The following is an 18,766-nucleotide window of genomic DNA, read 5'->3' as shown; positions in this document are numbered from 1 at the left end:
ACCCGCATACACGTGCACGCACCCCCCCACACCTGCATGCACACCCCCACACGTGCATGCACACCCTGAAGCTGCACCACGTCAGGAGGTGGTCCGTGGGTCTCAGACCTCCTTCTGTGCCCTCTGTGGTTTGCACGTGGTAAGGGGAGGCTATCACTTGGACTCCACCCTTGTCCCCTGAGCAAAGTGTGTGATTCTCACTCAGCGTGTTTCCTGGCCTTCTGAGACATTTCACTTCTCTTTTTCTCTTTATCTTCCAAATATCCGATCTGTTACAAACTCTCCATTTAAATTGGTGTTGGGTTTTACAGACCTTCGCTAGTCCTGCGTGTCATAGCGGTAGGTGCCCTTACGGGGCAGCATGGGGCTCGCCCGTCACCTCTCATACCAGCACTAGCAGAATCCAGAGCTCAGAGGGCCATCTGCCTGCCCAGGGTCCCCAGCCAGGCAGTGGTGGGGGTGATGGGGTGGTCACGCCCCCTCCGTCTGACCCGAGTCCAAGCCTGCACCACCGTGAGGGCAGGGCCGTGCTCACACCACCGTGCGGTTCATCCGGAGGCTGAGGTGGCCTTCCAGGGAGGCAGTCCATTCTGACAAGCACAGTGAGTTACCCGGGTGCTGTTTTGTGTTTTTCCCTCCTTGGAGTGCGGGGCTGGGGACGTGGCTGAAGGGCCTCTGCCCTGCCAGGCCTGCACTTGCCCCACCTTCGCTGAGGCCCCCTGCTGTGGGTAAAGACCCAGAGGGCCTGGTGGTGGGCTTAGGGAAGGCTGCCTGTGTCCCTTTGCATTAACAAATTCACCCAGCAGAGGCTGCTTGCAAAGCAAAGTGTGACCCTTTGTCTCAGACCCCTGAGCCGAGCTGCTTGAAGGCCAGAGGCCCCCTGCTGTGCAGGAGCCCCCCCCCCCCCCCAGCCTCAGTTGCCTGGAGATTAAACCTGGCGCCTGTGATTCTTTCCTCTCAAAAGAGCTGTTTCCCCAGCATTCTACCTGCACAGTCTTTAGAATCGGACCAGTATGTGTCAGAGCCTGTGTTGTTAATTTGAAAACTGGGGATACCGATCCCCTCCTTCTTGGATGAAGCAGACCAATATGCCAGTCTCTCTGAAAGCGCCTTTAAAACAGCAGGCAGCAGCTCAGTCTCTGTCCCCATCTGGTCATTTATCATTACCATCATAGGGCAGCATCTTCTGTCAAAAAAAGTCACAGTAATAAAAGCATCCTTTTTTAATCAAGAACAGGAATGTGTTTTTTCAAACCTTTCTATTCTGGAAATGCTCAGATATGCACAGAAGTGGAGAGAAGAGTATACTGGACCCCATGTGTTCCTCTGTCTCCCAGGTCCCTTGTAAGTAGCATCTTCTGCTGTATTTGTATGAGGTCCCTCCAGTATGGAAGGGACCTCTGCTCTTTTTAGCTCTATTGTATTTTGTTTTCCCCACACAGTAAAGAGAGTTTAGCCACCAATGTTTAAAAATTGGTAGATTTCTCGTAAATGTGTAGGTCCCAGTCTTGTCTAGAAGCATCAGAAGGCAGGGAGCATGAGGCCCTCATTCCTAGGGGTGGGAGGGAGTAGGCGGGGCCAGGCAGCGGCCCTGCTCACCTCCCCACACCATCTGCCTGACCCTACAGGCGTTTGGTTCTGCAAGCCTTATCCTAAACATGCTTCCCCATGAGCCTGGCTTTCATGAGTGGGATGACATCTGTTTTTCTGCCTCTCTCTGGATTTTTAGAAAGCATTCTGTATCCTAGGGTGAATGTACATAAGTTTGAAGTTCTTTCTTTCTTTCTTTTTTTCTTTCTTTCACTCATTCATTCATTTATTTATTTATCTTTAGAGAGCAAGAAGAGCGTGGGGTGCGGGAGGCAGAGTGGGAAGGAGAGAGAGAATCTCTAGCAGACTCCCCACTGAGCACAGAGCCTGATGCGGGGCACAGTCTTACAACCCTGAGATCATAACCTGAGCCCAAATCAAGAGTCGGACGCTTAACTGACTGAGCTACCCAGGTGCCCTCTAAGACTTTTGATAGCTGTTTGATAGATATCACTTCCTGCTTTTACAGGTCAAAAATGGTTGAATATTGACAATCTCATGTAGTTTGGTCTAATAAAAGACATGGTTTAAGTGTTTAAATATGAAATAAGTAGAATGTGTTGTTCTGGGGGGGCAAGACTTGGGGGTGGGGACACTAGCAGGTGTGTAGTTGTGATCCCGTCCAATTAAGGGTACAGTTGAGCAAAAGCCAATATCTGCAGCCTGTGGTTTTAAAATCACCTTGGCCTTCTGTGAGCCTGCTTTTCTTGTTTGTTTGTTTGTTTGTTTGATATAATGGCTTTATTGTGATGATTCACATGCCATACAACCCAACCATTACAAGTCTTTGATTCTTAGTACATTCCCAGTTACACAACCATCACCACAGTCAATGTTAGAACATTTTCCTCCCCCCAAAGAGAAGCTCCATACCCATTAGCACTCACTCCCCGTTTAACCCCGGTCCCCCAGCCCTAGCAACCGTTAATCTGCTTTCTGCCTCTACGGATCTGCCTGTTCTGGACATTTCTTATAAAGGGAATCCTACAATCTCTGGTCTTTGGGGTCTGGCTTTTTCCAATGAGCATTGTGTTTTCAGGGTTCCTGTGTGTTGTAGTGTGTGTTGGTGCTTTGCTCATTTTTGTTGTTGGATAATATTCCACCGTATGGATGGGCCACATTTTCTTCCTCCATTCATCAGTTGATGAGCATGTGGGTCGTGTCCCCTTTTTGGCTATTGTGAGTAACGCTGTTATGAAATCCGCGTACAAGTTTTTGTGTGACCATGAGTTTTCAGTTGCCATGGGTGCGTACCTAGGAGAAGAATCACCAGGCGTATGGTAACTCTCTGTTTAGCCTTTTGAGAAACTCCCGACTGTTTCCAAAGCTGCCACACCGTTTCCATCCCCACCAGCGGTGCATGAGGGTTCTGGTTTCTCCGTGTTCTCACTGACACTTGCAATCCGACTTTGGATGTGGCCATGCCAGTGGATTTTGTAACACAACCTTCCTGGGGGCATAAGGTACCTGGAGAGGGTAGGAAAAGGATTGTCATTTTGTTAGCGGCCTAGACCATCATCCGCTGTGGTCGTTTTCAGAAACTCCTAAGGAAGCCAGGTTCTCGGCATGAGCTTCAGCAATGCCCTGATCACGCACCCCGTACCCTGTGCTGGTTGTGGTCCCCACTGGCGGGTAGTGGGAGGGCTTTGCCTCTTACGACTGGTTTCCAGGGTGGGAAGTAGCCTCGCCGTGTCTGACCTGCCACGTGCCCCTTCTCTGTGCAGGCGTCACCATGAAGCTCATGGACGAGGTGGCTGGCATTGTGGCTGCGCGTCACTGCAAGACCAACATAGTCACTGCCTCCGTGGACGCCATTAACTTCCATGACAAGATCAGAAAAGGTAACAGGACTCCAGTGACAGAGAGAAGGCGGGTGGCCATTGGCTCTCTGGCTCCCTTTGCCAGTTTGCTTGTGGTTCACACCCAGTGTCGCCCGCGCCCTGGTGTCTGCCCGTTTGCCAAGAGAAACGGGAAGCCAGTCTTGCGCTTTGTTCTTGTTGATGCATCTGTGAGGCTAGGATTTGTTGGTTTGATTTTTCATCTGGTAAGACCCGTAATTTAGATGTGTTTGGGGCCTTTAGGCTACTGAGGAGCGCCATAAACCCCTCTTAAAATGCCCCATGAACAGACACAGCTCCGGCGACTGGTGCCTCCAGATTTTACACGTTTCCTCTGGGGGAGGAATAGATAATCCATGATGTAAGTAGTGGCAGGATCTGTGCAGAGAAGCCCATGGCCCACAGTCCTCGGCCAGCCCGCCTACACCATCCATGCAGTGCTGGGGTTTGGTACCTCCCCTGTCCCAGAGACTCGGCGGCCACCCAGGAGAGCGGGCCAGCTCCTCACGCCCATCCCATGTGAGTGCTGAGTCCCGACACATGGTGATTTCTGCGTGTGTTGTGTCTTCTGCGGTGGGGTTCTGGGCCCCAGAAGAGTAGTGCTTCGCCGCAGGGTCAGGTGGGTCAGGGCTGCGGGGTCGGGTGGGTCACGGCTGCAGGAGCCTGGTATAGATTCGAGAGCAGCCTCGCTGGGAAAGCTGTCAGGTCGGACCCGTCCCCGGCTGGGAGGGGTGCGACATAGACGCCTCCGAGCACTGCTCTGTCCTGAGCCCCCCAAGGCCGTCCTGAGCCTTGGAGGCTGCGGGGCCAGTGCCGCCAGCAAGCTCTCCCCTGCAGAACACACCGGTGGTGAATGCCCAGGTGCGCGGCCAGAAGGGTCCAGGCGTTGGAAGGGTAGGGGGCTGGCTGCCTGCCCGCCCTGGGTCATCGAGAGCAAGTCCAGCATACCCTGGTAGGGTCTGGGTGCTTTTAGGGTAAGGAAATGGTCTGCGGCACCACTCTCTCTGCTTTGCGAAGTCCCTTCGTAACTGAGGGCATGAGGTGAGTGACCGTCCCCTCCCGACACGTGGTGATCTCTGCGTGTGTTGTGTTGCGTCACTGTGGGTGTTTTGCCACAGACATGGACATCAGCGTCATTTTAGAATTGTCTTGTCGTCTTGGGATTGCCCTCATGGGCCTCGGGTGCATATTATGGCACGAAAATTTCGGAAAGGCAGAATCCTGCGCCAGGATTCCCTGCCTCTCTATTTCTAGAACTACTCCCTGGATAAATCCCTGCGATCAGAACTTCATTGTTAAACACAGCTTCGAAATCTACAGTGGAAAACACACTTAGATTCCATGACCTTGCTCTGTTCTGTGTCTCCCAAGTGCCCTCTGAGAAGTGCCACCTAGGAAAAGAGACTTTCCTGGAGAGCCAGCTGGTTTGCTCAGTGTCATCCGGCTCAGCAGATGTGCTGTGCAGCTCAGGCAAGGCCGTGAACTCTCCTTGGCACACAGGGCCCTTTCTGGGACCCATTTAGCAATGTGGAAGCCACTGGGGCAACCTGTGTGTGGAGCTGCCCTTGACAGGCGCTTCCAGTTTCTAAGACGCTCCTCTTATTCCAAAACACAGAGAAAAGGTTCTTCATCTTCAGAAGCCATAGTTCTGGCAGGACGTTCTACTCTGGGTGGGTTTCCTCCAGCAGGCAGAGTGAGGGGTGGGCTGCGAGGCCTACCTGGCTGCACCCTTGGGTGCTGAGCCTACGCAGCCCTGGCCTGGAGCCCACACCGCCCAGCGCCCCTCGCCGGTGTCCCAGCCCCGGCCTGGAGCCCGCGCCGCCCAGGGCCCCCGTGTCAGCAGCCCCTGGTGGGCAGAGAGAGGCTTTCTGCTTTCTCGGATCACTTCCTTGTTTTGTGCATAAAGGGATGTGGGCCACACTCGCAGCTAAGGAGTCTGGCCTTTCTGTGCCAGTGTCCCCCAGGCGCTGTTAGACGCTGTCACACCTTATTTGTTGTTTTCCAGAGGAATGTCCCTGTGTGAGGTAGTGGGCTCCCCCGGGCCGTGGCTCTGTTGGAGAGCCGGCACCAGTGTCCCGGGTCGGGTCTCAGGCTGGCAGCGTGCCGGCCACACCTGCCTCAGTCACAGAATGGGCCCGTCTTGTCCTCAGTTCCGGAGGCAGAGGTCCCTGCAGCATGGCTCCTTTCCTCCCCCATTCTTTGCTCCTTTCTGGGGACATGCAGTGTGAGGCTGGGGGGACCCTGCCCACTGTGGATTCTTGAGCACAGGCAGACCTGCTGAGGTCCCGTTGAACCCCAACCTGTGGGTTCTAGTGCGGCCTCCACACTCCTGCCATCCCTGATGCTGCCGCCCGCCAGGAGGCTGGGAGGGACCCCCGCACACTGTGCCACCGTGGGGCAGGGGCAGAGTTGAGTGCTCTGGAGAGTGGTGTTTGTGTCCCAGGGCTGCCCCACAAGGGACCACAGACTGGGGGCTTCAAACAGCGGACCTTTGCCCTCTCACAGGCTGGAGGCCCCAAGTCCCAAATCCAGGTGTGGGCAGGGCCACTCCAGAGGCGCTAGGGGAGCACCCTTCCTGCCTCTTGCAGCCTCTGGGGGCATTTGCTGGCTTGTGGCCACATCACTCCAACCTCCCTCCACCTTCACGTGGCCTCTCCCTTCTCTTCTTCTGCCTCTTATAAGGACACTTGTCACAGGATTTAGGGCCCACCCGGATAATCCAGGAGGATTTCATCCCGAGAGCCTTAAGTCAGTGGCATCTGCAAAGACCCTTATTCCCAGTAAGGTCACATTTGGAGGTTCTAAATGGACTTACGTTGGGGTGGAGGGCACTGTTCAGCCCACTACACATGCTTTCTCTCCTTACAGCTTGATTCTAGTAAGACACTAGCTTCACTTTCTCTTTTGCAAAATTGTGAGGTGGGTAAAATCTCTTATGTGCACCAAGTTGCCCCTTTGCCCACATGGATGTGAATGTGAGTCCTCCCTTACGAGGGTCAGCAGTAAAGTCAGCACCCAGGCCAGAGAAGGAGTGCCTCTGAGGGGCACAGAGGGGAGGGCCCGCGGTTTTGAGGACAGTCATACACCCAGGGCTGGGGGCCCTGCCTCCTGAGAGCAGCCCCACTAGAGCAGGATTGAGAGGCCCCATGCTTCTCCGGGGGGGGGGGGGGGGGGGCACCGATGAAGGAGCCGTGGCTTTCCTCTGCGCAGCAGGAGACAGGGTCAGCCCCGGCATGCCGAGGGCAGCTTCGAGCTCTGTGCTGCTCATCTGTGAAATGGAATCAGCTCAGGGACTGTTTTCAGGAACATTTTCATGGGAAAGGCACGTGCCGGCGGCTGAGCCGCGGGGCCCCCTGGGGCCGTGGTCACAGGGCAGCAGCTGCCCACAGCCAGCGTCCGGCCTCCTTAGACGCACCGCCCTGGAGGGTGCAACCCTAAGAGGCCACCGCTCCTCCCCGAGGGGTGCCCCCCACCCTCTGATGCGGTGGGGAAAAGCCCAGAAATGTAGACCCATCGCCAGCCACACGTGCCCCCTTCCTGTGAGCTCACTGCGGCCGCTCTAATCAGTTACCGCACAACCCGGGCCTTAAAGGTCCCAGGCCCCCTCCCTCATTCTTCTGCAGGCCGGGTCCACGGGGCTGCGTTCCTGACGTGGGACCCGACGGGCTGGTGCAGCAGAGGTGGCCAGCACCGCAGGGTGGGGTGGGTTGATCCAGGACCCCCGCATCGCTCAGGGCAAGCTGGTGACACTGGAAGACCTGAACGCTTGCCCCGTTGCTGATTGTTTCTCTCTAAGATGAGATGTGAAAATGCCAGGGCAGCTGTGGAGGGCAGTAAAAGTGGCACGTGGTTCCTGTAGCTCTCAGGGTTCAGGAAGCCCTGGCAGGAACCCCTAAAGCTGGAGCTGTTGGTGGAGAAGCCGTCTCCCCAGACTGTTTGGGTGGGAAGTGAGGAACCTTCTGGAAAATGCTTTGGGCTGTGTTATGTAAGACACACCGAAGTTACTTCACTACCTCCCTGCTTTTCTGAGGATCGCTCGCTGCCGCTGCTCTTTTTGGAACTTCAACACTGAGCTGTTCTTAACGTTTGAAGTCCTTGGCAGCCCCTCAGCTGTGGTAAGAGCGACTTTTTATTATTCTGTTTGCCCAATCCCGGCAAGCCGTGCCGTCTGCCCTGGGAGGGACGCTCCGCTGCTGGGGGTCAGGCGGCACCCGCCCACCGCTCCCCGGGGCCCCAGAAAGAGAAGGGAGCTGTGCTTCCTGAGTGTGCGTTAGGCCCCGCTCGAGGGCCATCCGGTTTATCTGCCCCGTGCGGCAGGAAGCCTACTCATCCCCACTTCTCCGGTCTGGAGCCCGCCCGGGCCACAGGGCCGCGCAGCCGGCTCCAGGGCCAGACCTCTGAGCCCCTCGCTCGGGCGCCCCCTCACTGCCAGGCTTGATCAACACGGGCATCCGCTGCCGCTTGGGCCCGGGCATCACCGTGGCGGGTGACGAGCCTGTACCCTCACTTCATCACAGAAAGTCTGCTGGGCAGCGCTGCTCTCTGGACTGTCTGGACTCTGTCCCCAGCGTCTGATGCTCTGGGACGCATTTCCATAGACCCCTAGAGGTCCTACGGACACTCAGTACAGAGCCTGGTGCCCCAGTGCCCCCTTCAGCGGGGTCCCCCCACCACTCAGCTTGCTGCAGAGCTGGGTGCACAGGCTTCCCGTGAGGCAGCCTGTGCCCCCAGGGTACTCTAAGCTCGCCATCTGCAGGGGCACCCTGCTCCGATCTCGGGGGTCCAGTTGGGGTTCACTAGACAGGCCTGCTTCTCAGCTTCTTGCTGGTACTCAAGGGGCTCTGCTTTTTTCTGGAATTCGCAAGAGGAATTTGCTACAATCTCCAACTTCCAAATTCAGTTAGGTATCTAGTGGTTGGAACCACGAGATCGGAGACAGAACTTACAAAATACCAGACAGTTGTGTCCCTTCATTTCGGTTGGATACCTTGTGGCAAGACAACTACAAGTTTTGACTTCCTGAGCCCTTGATGGAACCGTGAACCGATTTCCACATGTGGCCACCGACCATCCTTCCCACTGGAAACCCACCAGGTCTGCAACTGTGTGGCTTCCGGGATCCTGGCCCAGTTGCCTTTGTAATTCGTTTTTACTTGGAGCTTCCTCAAGTTTCTAGATTCCTTGTATTGACATAGAATCCCTGCTTGAAACATGGAAATATCACATGAAGCGGTAGAAACATGTGATAAAACCATGTAAAGGTAATATTCTCTGAGCTTTATAAGGTATCGTGCTCCTGATTTTATTTTTTTTATTTTAAAATATTTTATTTATTTATTTGACAGAGAGAGAACACAAGCAGGGGGAGTGGGGGAGGGAGAAGCAGGCTTCCCACCGAGCGGGGAACCTGATGCGGGGCTCGATCCCAGTACCCTGGGATCATGACCTGAGCCGAAGGCAGCCGCTTAACCGACTGAGCCACCCAGGCGCCCCGTGCTCCTGATTTTAGTTACTTATGATGTAGGGTCAGCAGCAGCCCCGAAAAACTGGGCTACGTTAAAGTCACCCAGTGCAGCATCTACCTACGTAGTTGTATTAATTTTCTATGGCTGCCGTAACAACATATCAACAACATAGTGGCTGAAACAACACAGATTTGCTGTCTCAGTTCCGGAGGTCGGAAGCCTGACCGGGTCTCACTGGGCTAAAGCCAGGGTGCCTTGTGGAGACTCTAGGAAAGAATCTGCTGCTTGCCTATTCTACCGTCTAGAGGCCGGCTGCCTTCCTTGGCTAGCGGCCCCTCCTCCATCTCCAAAGTCAGCAGGGTGGCATCTCTCTGACCCTCTGCTATGGCCTCCTCATCCACTTGGGAGGACCCCTATGATGAGACTGGGCCCACCTGGATAATCCAGGCCGGTCGACCCATCTCCAGGCTCTTAACCACATCTGTAAAGCCCCTTTGCCATGCAAGGCCACATAATTCACAGGTTCAGGGGATTAGGACATGGACATCTTTGGGGGCCGTTGCTCCTCCTGCCATAGTAGTCCATTAATTCCATTTGACACAGAGGCAGGTAGGGCTCCAGACTGTTTCCGAGCCCTGCCTTTTCCCCGCCCTGTGTCTTTTCCTATAAGCTCTGTAGACAGGACCCTGGCAGAGCGCACAGGAGAGCAAGAAGAAGCTCAGCCCTGGGGGGCTTCAGGGAGGCCTGAGAGGAAGTGCCCCTCAGCCTGTCCCAAACCCCTCAGCTGCTGATATCCGGCACCTCTGAGGCCCGGGGGATTCGCAGGGAGGCAGCAGGGGTGGTGAGCTTCCTGGCGAGTCTCGGCCTCTTACAGAGAGCTGGCACCGGAACTTGGGTCTAGAGGGTACCGTACGTCCTGGGGTCCTGAGTCCTGGCCTCTCAGACCATGCTGATGTACCGGGCGAGCTGAGCTGCGGCCCTGGCCTTCCTGTGCAGGGAGCACTGCTGCTCTGGTCACGTCTCGGCGTCCGATCAGGCACAGTTGCTCATCTCCTGGGACCTGGAGAGAAAGGGCAGGGTTTTTAATGCTTTGCTACCCTGTGTTCTTCACAAGCTGAAAACGTAAAATCTCCCTTGCTAATGCAATAGCCTGTTGAGTCATTTAGACAGTGTTAGAAGCAGCCTCTTGGCCAGCATTTATGTGCCCGCTATAGAGAAAAAATGTGATTTGTTTTAAACGTTACTTCTTATTACCGTGTTGGTGTAATTCTCCACCCAAAGACCCTAAGAGCGTTGTGTGGGCACACTCCACCTTTGGGCTTAAGGTGGCTTTTCCTGGAGGGCTGTTAAGCAGAAGGGCACTCTGACCCTACCAGAAATTTCTGTCCTGGGCTAAACGTCCACATGACATAATTAATGTGGGCAAGTGACCTCCACGTGGCCACATTTGCAGGCTCACTGGTTTGTCACAACCTCCCCGAGAGACAGCTACTCCTGTGTCTGTTTGCAGATGAGGAAGCCAAGGCACGGTGTGGGTCCTGGCTGGCCACCTGCCCAGTGCACCCCAGAGCCTGTGGAACCCGAGGTCCTCCACAGGGCACCGCGGGCCATCCGGGGCCGCTCCGGGCCTCAGAGAGCCTACCTTTCATGGAGACACTCGGCGGGGAATGGCTGGCTGTTCCCACTTAGCAGCTTAGAGGAGAACTCGGGGCCTCCTCCTGGCCTCCGTCCCCCAGGCCAGGAGAGTGGCCTGACAACCTGAGCCTGTCCTGGTGGGCTCGTGGCTCCTAGCACCGATGACAGGGGGCGATTTCCCCCTTGAGCTGGTCGCACCTGGTCTTTTAAATAAACAAGCCATTGTCCGGGTGGATTTGGACATGTGACCTAGTGGAAAAGCTCCCAGGCAGTGTCCCCGTGCTCTGGCCCACCCTGCCTCCGCCGTGCCCCACAGAGAGCCTCTGAGCGCCTGGCTGCTGTGCCTGGCAGGTCCCGATCTCCAGTCTGCAGTTCCTCGGGCAAACGGAAGTGCACGCCAACACAAGCCAGCCGCTCTGGTCCTTCCCTGTCTCAGGTGGTGTCCCAGTGTCCCAGGCGGGGGTTGGGCTAGGCCTGGCACACCCCTCCTGTGGCCCTGCCCCTGCACCTTGGATGGAATGAGCCAGAGCTTGTGGGAAGGAGCCTGACACCCCATCTCCATGAGATGTCTGGGCAGCCTGCCGCTGGCCTTGTGTCCTAGCCCCGTGCTCCCTGGTGAACCACGTCTACAGCCTTGCTCCCCCTCTGGGTGATGAAGGGGCCTGCAGTCCCCTGGTCCGGCTCCGATCCCATGAGAAAGCACTGTTGCAGCCTCAAGGAAGCGGCAGGAAGGGGGAGCCAGGCCGGGCTGAGCCTTGGAGCAGGTTCTGTCCACCAGAGCCCTGTGCATGATGGCTGCAATGAGCACCTGCCCCCACTGACCTCTGGCCTCCTGATAGGAGTGGCGGTCCCTGGAGGTGAGCAGGTCGAGCCTGGATGCCGTGTGTTCTCTTATTAAAAGTCCCGCAGACCCTGGCTGGGTGTGGGCATGAGTGCAGCCCTGCCTGGTGCCGCCTTCATGCCGGGCACACTCAGATGGGGGTTTGCCCATGCTTCCGAACAGAGGTGCACCTACAGGGTCATCCAAAACAGAGCCTTCAACTTGGGGGCCACTGGGGAGCACTGCAGGGCTGTCCTGACCCCCCAAAACCAGAAGCAGAATTGGTGTGTTATATTCCTCTCAGGAGAGCCCCCGTGGCAATCACAGGTTCTCTGGGGGTAGAGAGGACACGATGATGGGAAGGACACAGGGAGATGCATTTGCACCTCCCCCATCCTGCCCCGGGTGCCGAGCTGCCTGTAACTCGGCCAGAGCCTGGTGAGCCTGTGGGTCACAGAGGCAGCTCCTAACTGGGCAGCAGGAATTGCCCACCAACCCTGGGCCCTGACGTGCTCGCACTCTGGTCTCAGCCTGGCCACAGGTGTGTGTTGGGTGCTTTGTTCGTGACTCTGCCCTCATAGAGCTCCCATAATGGCCCTGTCACTGACCGCGTGGCCTTCCTTCCCTCCCGGAAATGGCTGTACGGGACATGAAGCCCTCCCTGTAAGTATGAAATTGAATGTGGCTTGGAACATTCTGGTACTCTGTAACATGGAATAACTGCCCCTGCTTCTGGCCTGCCCACATGCTCACCCCTAACAGTCACCACGCTGTCTTGACTTGTCTGTCCTCCTGGGTCTTTGAACGTGTCTCGTGGCGCCTGTCTCCTCGGAACTCGGACACCAGGGTTCCCAGGGTTGTTAAGAGGTTCCCACGGCCAGCACTGGTTCCAGGGCTGGTTCCAGGGAGCGGGTCTCAGCATCATGTGCTAGACTTGGGCAGGGATTTCCTTGAACCCATCCCAGAACAAGGCCATGCTGGGAGCGGGGGCTGGGGGACCGTTCTGGCTACACGTTGGTGGGGGTGTCAGCCCCTCCCCCCGGAAGCCCCTGAGGATTAATGCTGCCTCGTGGTCCAGAGCCACACCGTCAGCCATGATAATGACGGTGCTGAGTGCCTTCTGCCACTGGGCACTAGGTTAGCACCTGGTGTGTCATTTCGTGTCTTCCCTATAGTTACCCTGGGAGGCAAGTCAAGTCTGTTTATAGGAGAAGACTGGGCTCCGTGAGAAGAAGGGAGCAAGGTGCGAAAGGGCCAAGGCTGGATGGCAGGCGAGAGCCCATGAATGGGGGGCTGGGGGGAGGAGAACCACTCTAGGTTGGGAAGCAGCTGCCAGGGTGGAGAGTCATGACCCAAAGGGCATGGGGAGCACAGGGAGGTTGGGTTGAGATTGAGAGGGAGAGGGACACCCGGGATGGTGTTATGGGAACGTAGGACTCTGGACTGCATCATAATCAACAAGGGAAACCATGCCAGCCCAGGCAGGTGGTGAGCACCTGGGGACTCAGACCAAGTTCAGGGTCTCGGCTATGTTGTGGGGCAGGGTCCGCGGCTCCGAGGAGAGCTCTGGTCCCGTGAGCAAGCCAGCCGGAGAGAGGGAGAGCCTGACGGCACAGGCATGGTTTTGACAGGACAGAAGGGCAGGAGGACGTGGGCTGAAGTACACGCAGTGGCTCTGGGGGAACGCAGGACCAGAGTCAACGTGACCACTGGCCCTGCCAAGCGCCCGAGGCTGCCGTCAGACCAGCATCAGGAACAATAGCCAGGGAGCTGGGAAGGTACCGGGAAGGTGGCTTAGAGCAACATGGCGGGGCAGCCGTGTGGCACAGTAAGGTCACAGTGTGGACGGTGTGGCTACGTGGCCTTAATGTGACTTCAGAGGGACAGAGCCAGCTCACCCTCCAGCTGCCTGAAGGCAGGTTGGGGGCCGCCCCTCCCAGGGGGCAGGGGGCCAGGTGACGGCCACCACTCCAAATGTCCACGTAAACACTAAAAGCAAACACCTGCTCCCGAGGCAGATGAGCATTCGGGACTACTAACGAGGCGCGGTGAGAATTCGTCATTTCCATGTCCTCGTAGTTGTTAGACGCTGCCTAACCAGGTGTCTCCTAATGCCCTTGGTGAACCGCTCCCTGTGCCCTCCCGCCCCTCCCGCCCCTCCCCGCCCCTCCGCCGGTGCCCTCTGCTAACCCGCTGTGCGTGCCCCACAGGCTGTGTCATTACCATCTCTGGACGCATGACCTTCACGAGCAATAAGTCCATGGAGATCGAGGTCTTGGTGGACGCCGACCCCGTGGTGGACAACTCGCAGAAGCGCTACCGGGCTGCCAGTGCCTTCTTCACCTACGTGTCCCTGAGCCAGGAGGGCAAGTCGCTGCCCGTGCCCCAGCTCGTGGTGAGTGACCGCCCGCCCTACTGGCTGGCCCCGCCAGCACTCAGCGGCTCCCAAGAGAGACTGAGTCCTATGAGCCCGTTCTGGGGGGCAGGGCCCTGGCCCGGCCGGCCACCTCGCGGCCCAGTGACCTGGGCTGCACTGCCCCTCAAACGCGAGGGCCTTCCCCTGTGGACTGTGAGGTCAGACCGGGCAGACAGGACGGGAGAGACCTCTTCACCAGCTCCTTGCTCTGGGGGTTCTCTCTCAAGGGTGAGTACAGTGCCCAGGGGCTCCCAGAGCTACGTATAAAAGCTACAATGGGGCTGAGGACCCTCCCGAGGGATGGGTTCTCAAGGAGCCTTGGCCTGAGTGTCCTGCTTGATGGGGGCTGAGCCAGACCCCGACAGCACGGGGCTGGGCATCGGGGACTCATGGTCCTTCCCTGCCTCGGCTGCCTGGCCGGGCTCTGCCCTGGGTATGCAGAGAGAGATGGCAGGTGTCTGGCCACACAGCCTCTCACGTGGGATGCTGCCACCGCAGTGTTGAAGGGTCCCGGAGCAAGAACCCCAGCAATTTGACAAGTGCTGGACGCAGGGAGAGTCAGGGAGCCAGAGGTGGCCGACGTCCAAAGTGGGGAATGGGGAAGGTGGTGGGTGGGTGGTGAGGATGCTTGACTGGGAGGTGCTCGGGAACTGTGGAATGAATGAATGAGTGAATGAATGAGTGAACACATGCACGCTGCTTCCAGATCTCCTTTGAGGCCCAGGATGGTTTTACCGTAAGCCTCACACATCCCTTGCCAGTGCCGGTCACAGTCCCGCCTGGACCTTGTCCACGCACCGGCCAGCGAGGCCTCTGGGGCTCCCCGCAGCCAGCAGCACCCCAGCCCTGGGGAGCGGGGCCCCCGCTGCTGGCCCCCCGTCACCAGACGAGGGCCCGTCGGGCCGACAAGGCTGAGGCACTTGTGGAGGGTCATACGTCCCATCCCGGGGAGCCTGCGTTTGGGTCCAGCACACGACTTGCGGCTGCTCGGGCTGCTCCTGATGCCCCTTGAGCCGGCCTGCACGTCTGCTGCTGGAGGCCGCTCCTGTGGGGCCGCAGGGGGAGCTCCCTGGCCCCCCGGGGTGAGGGTGGGGGGCAGAGTGGCCAGGGCGGGGGCGGGGGGATTCTCTCGAGCTCCTGGCACTATGCGGCCCCCTGCCGCTCCCGCGGTGGCTGCTCCCCAGGCAGATCCTGTGCCTCCTGCAGGAGAAGAGCGGGCGCTGAAAACCTTTACGACAGACGCCACAGTGGAGACCCGCTGCTCACGCGGGCCGGGAACTAGGCTCCCACGTGCCGCTCCCTCCGGCCCCGCAGCCTCTCTCTGTCGGAGCTCTGCCCCCACCTGCCCCCTCTACAGGCAGGGAGCCCCACACAGCCCTCCTGCTGTCAGCCCGACGAGCCTCCCTGAGACCAGCCTCGCCTGAGCGTGAGGACTGGGGGTGTGCGTCCCACACGCTGCCCCTCGCCCTGACGCGTGGCCCCGGGGGGATGGCTCCCATGCCCACCCTGTCCCCTTGGCTGATGAGCGTGTGTTCCCCCTGACCGCCTCTGGCCTTGACCTTAGCAGCCACGTGTCTCTGGGTCTTGGGCCACTTTTCCTCAGAACCTTGCCTGCTCCTCTTGGCCCTCAAACACAGGCTTTCCCCGCCTCTCTCCTGGACCCCTGTCCCATCTTCTTCCATGTTGTCACAGTGCCCCATCCCGAATGCTGAATTCCGCCTCACACAGGCGAATGCTTGCTCTCTGTTCTTAGCCTCCGGGCTCCAGCAGCGCGGCCAGATGCAAGGACACTGTGCGTCTCTATCTCGGCGGCCTGGCACGATGCGCCAGGCCTCGGGGGGACCTGTGCTCCCTTGAAACAGGACCGCAGTGTCCACACAGTCAATCCGTGATCCCCCAAACACCAGGCCCTGACGGGTGCCCACCATGCCCTTCCCTCCCCCTTGGGAGGCTGGGTCCAGGCCTCATGCCACGAGCACTGTTCTGTGCTCACGGTTCAGTCCCCGATGGGCTCTGCCAGCTCTGCCAGTCTCCTATAGGGACCCGCACGCATCTCAAACGTGATGTATCCTGAATTGAGCTCATCATCCTTCCCCAAAAATCCCACTGGTCCTCACGGGTTCCCTCTCTCAGTGAGCCCGGGAACGTGCCTGGCTCCTCTCCTCTCTGCTGCTCAGCCCCCCACACCCACGGTCTCTAGGCCCCATCGCTGGCTGGATCCCTGCTCAGCCCCAAGCTGTACTGCCTCCTCCAGGCTTGCTGCCCTCCACCCGACCCCACACTGGAGCAGAGGAAGTTTGTTAAAATCAGATTTTCTCCCTCTCCCACCTAATCTGCTCTCTGGCCTTGGTGCCCTCGGCACAGGGTCCAGCAAAGCTGGCTTCTCTGGCTTCAGCCCCCAGACTCATTCCTGCCTCAGGGCCTTTGTACGCACTGTCCCTCTGCCTGGACGCCTTCCCTCAGATTGTTGCGGAGGCAGCTCCTTCCACTGTTTCTCAGCTCATCCTTAGATCGCCTTCCCTCCACACTCGAGATAAAGCCTGACCCCCACCACTGCCCAGCGACTCTCTCCTGTTCCCACACCATCTCCCAGCACCCGGCACCATCTCAGATCCTCCGGTGTATCCAGACCGATGTGTGATTCCAGGATGCCCGGCACAGAGTGGGGCTCAGGAAAATACCCGTGGGTGGCTCATGGGCTTGCTCGCCTCTCCAGCCACATTCCCCCACTGCGTTGGTCAGTGCCCTGCTGGTGGGCAGTTGGCAGCTGCAGGTCCCTGAACGCCCCAGGGATTCCCCCCTCACTGTTGCAGATACACACGTCCTGTCGGGGCACACGTGGGCATGGGCATCCTGCTTGCCGGGGTTCTGGTCAGGGTGTATGGTTGTGTGGTCCCAGGCTTGCTCTTCTTGGGTGCGCCTCTGTTTCCTCATCTGTACCAGGGGGACGGCCCTAGTGCATGCCACAGAGGGTGGGTGAGGGTTCTGGGAGCGCCACACTTGTCTGCTGCTGTTCACTGTGCTTTCTGGACCCCTCCCACTGGAGCTGACGCTCTCCTGGAGGGAGCCAGTAAGCAAGTAGGGACACCAGACTGTGAGATGCTGGTGAGGGTCATGGGGGAAGAAGCAGGAGGTGGGGGATCGGCATTCCCTGGGACAGTTGTTGCTACTTAAGGGGGTTCCTTCCACGGAGGACCTCATGGACAGGGCTGCGTTCAAGCAGGGCCTGGTATTGGGGGCAGGGGAGCCATTTCCCAGAAACTATCTGGGTAAAAGGAACCGGGGACTTGGAGGCCTGGGGGCTGGAGCCGACCGCCCGTAGGGGCAGAGGAGGGGGCAGGAACACACCTGAGGCCACCCAGCTGATCCCGGCCAGGCCCAGCCCCGGGACCCAGCCTTCTGACCATGTGGGGCCTTTCCTCTGCTGTCAGCTGAGGGGGTACAGCGGCCTGCAGGGCTCCCCAAATGGGTATGAGAGTAAGCACAGCCGAGGAGTCGGACCATCTTCATTCTGCAAAGGCTCATTCTGAGTAAATGTGAATTGACAGGGTTTTCTGGCCAGGTCCGAAGTGCTAGCCGTAGTTGATTTGTAACGCTCGCCTGCCCAAGAGCCCAGCAGCTGCTGTGGGCTGCCCCCGCCTGCCCTGCATGCACCCCGGCACTCAGCCTGCTGGGGAGACCAGTGCTGTAGCCAGGAGGGGCCCAGTCTCCCATGGACAGTACCTGTGGTCCAGGAGCCCTTTGTGAGGGTACCCATGACCTTCACAGAGGCGGAAAGCAGTCCTGGGTCTGGGCCAGTCTATGTACCCGGGAAGCTGCCCGTGCCCTTTCTAGAAACCCGTGACGTGGGTCGGGGGTGTCAATCACAGGTGGAGGGCCAGCCCAGAGGAAGGGATGCTGGTGCCCAGCAGGTGGGGAAAGACACCTGCTTGAGTGAAGGGGACAGTGGCCGAATCCCTAGGTTTGAGGGGCCAGCAGTTAGTGATGGCCCTGTCTTCCTGCTGGCTGGCCTCACATTGATCCAGCCTGTTATCTTGCTAATTAAAGATGGTCTTTGATTCTTCACGGAGGTGTCCTGGGGCCCAGGCTCTGGCAGGGAGGGTGCAGCTCCCCAGAGAGGAGTTTTCAGCTCAGTCTGTGTGTGCACTCCCTTGAGGACCGCCGTGTGACACTGTCTGCCTCCCCAAGCACACAGGAGCTCCTTGCAGCCAGCCCGCCGGTGCCTGTGGGGGGGCTCAGGCCTCTGCCCCGCCCCACCCCGCCCCCTCCCCGTCTTGTCAGCAAGTCTTCTACTTCCTGTCTATTTTTAGCTTCCATCCCCAGGGCCCGGCTGACACGGAAGGCAGCGTTGCTGTTTGGGGTTTCTCTTGGTGAATATTTTATGCTGGGGAGGATGCGCAGAGTCCAGCAGCTGCTGACACTTTCCAGGCTAATGATTAAAGAGGCAAATGCGCAGCATGGAGCCAGGCTGCTGGTCTGGACACCAGGCCCAGGCCCCCCCGGCTGCCCGGCCCCCCTCTGAAGGCCGCTCTGTGGCCATGACCTCTGACCTCAGGGGTGGAGGACATGCCCCGGATTTCACTGAGCAGGGCTGGAAAGGGGGCCTGTGCAGAGACACGGGGTGGATGCCACTAGGGTGGCTGCCTGGGGACCAGGCACCAGGTTGGTCCCAGCACCTCCTATGGGTGATGTTTTCGAGCCCTTTTTAGTCTCCAGAAACATGAGCACCAAATTGTGTGTGTTGAGGGCAGAGTGAGCGCTGTCCTGCCCGACCCGCCTCCCATTCTCTGGTTGAGACGTGGGTGCTGCTACCCCCGGGGCCCCAGGGAGACAGGAGGTGTCGCTGGGGAATGTGTGCGGGTGGGAGTGCCAGAGGTGCAGGCGTCCTGGCCCGCTGTGAGGACGGTGTGTGTCGACACGGGGCGCGGTGGGACGAGGGCGAGCCTGGAACCCATCGCAGGCACGTAGGCAGTGCAGGGTTTGAGAGAACCCTTCACCGCTT

At 58.3% G+C, this 18,766-nt stretch overlaps 1 protein-coding gene across 2 annotated transcripts in view; it reads left to right on the top strand.

The window, feature by feature from the left end:
• ACOT7 (acyl-CoA thioesterase 7) overlaps positions 1-18,766 on the top strand; it is an 81,846-nt gene that overhangs the window by 51,751 nt on the left and 11,329 nt on the right. For both annotated transcript variants that reach the window (XM_044913860.1, XM_021683390.1), the window contains exons 7-8: positions 3,315-3,431; positions 13,559-13,743. In XM_044913860.1, coding sequence (XP_044769795.1) covers positions 3,315-3,431; positions 13,559-13,743 — 302 coding nt within the window. The remainder of the gene's footprint in view (positions 1-3,314; positions 3,432-13,558; positions 13,744-18,766) is intronic.

Source organism: Neomonachus schauinslandi, chromosome 4 (genome assembly GCF_002201575.2).
Source record: "Neomonachus schauinslandi chromosome 4, ASM220157v2, whole genome shotgun sequence".
NCBI lineage: Eukaryota > Metazoa > Chordata > Mammalia > Carnivora > Phocidae > Neomonachus > Neomonachus schauinslandi.
The sequence above is the reverse complement of the archived record's forward strand: the minus strand, read 5'-3'. Positions and strand labels throughout refer to the sequence as shown.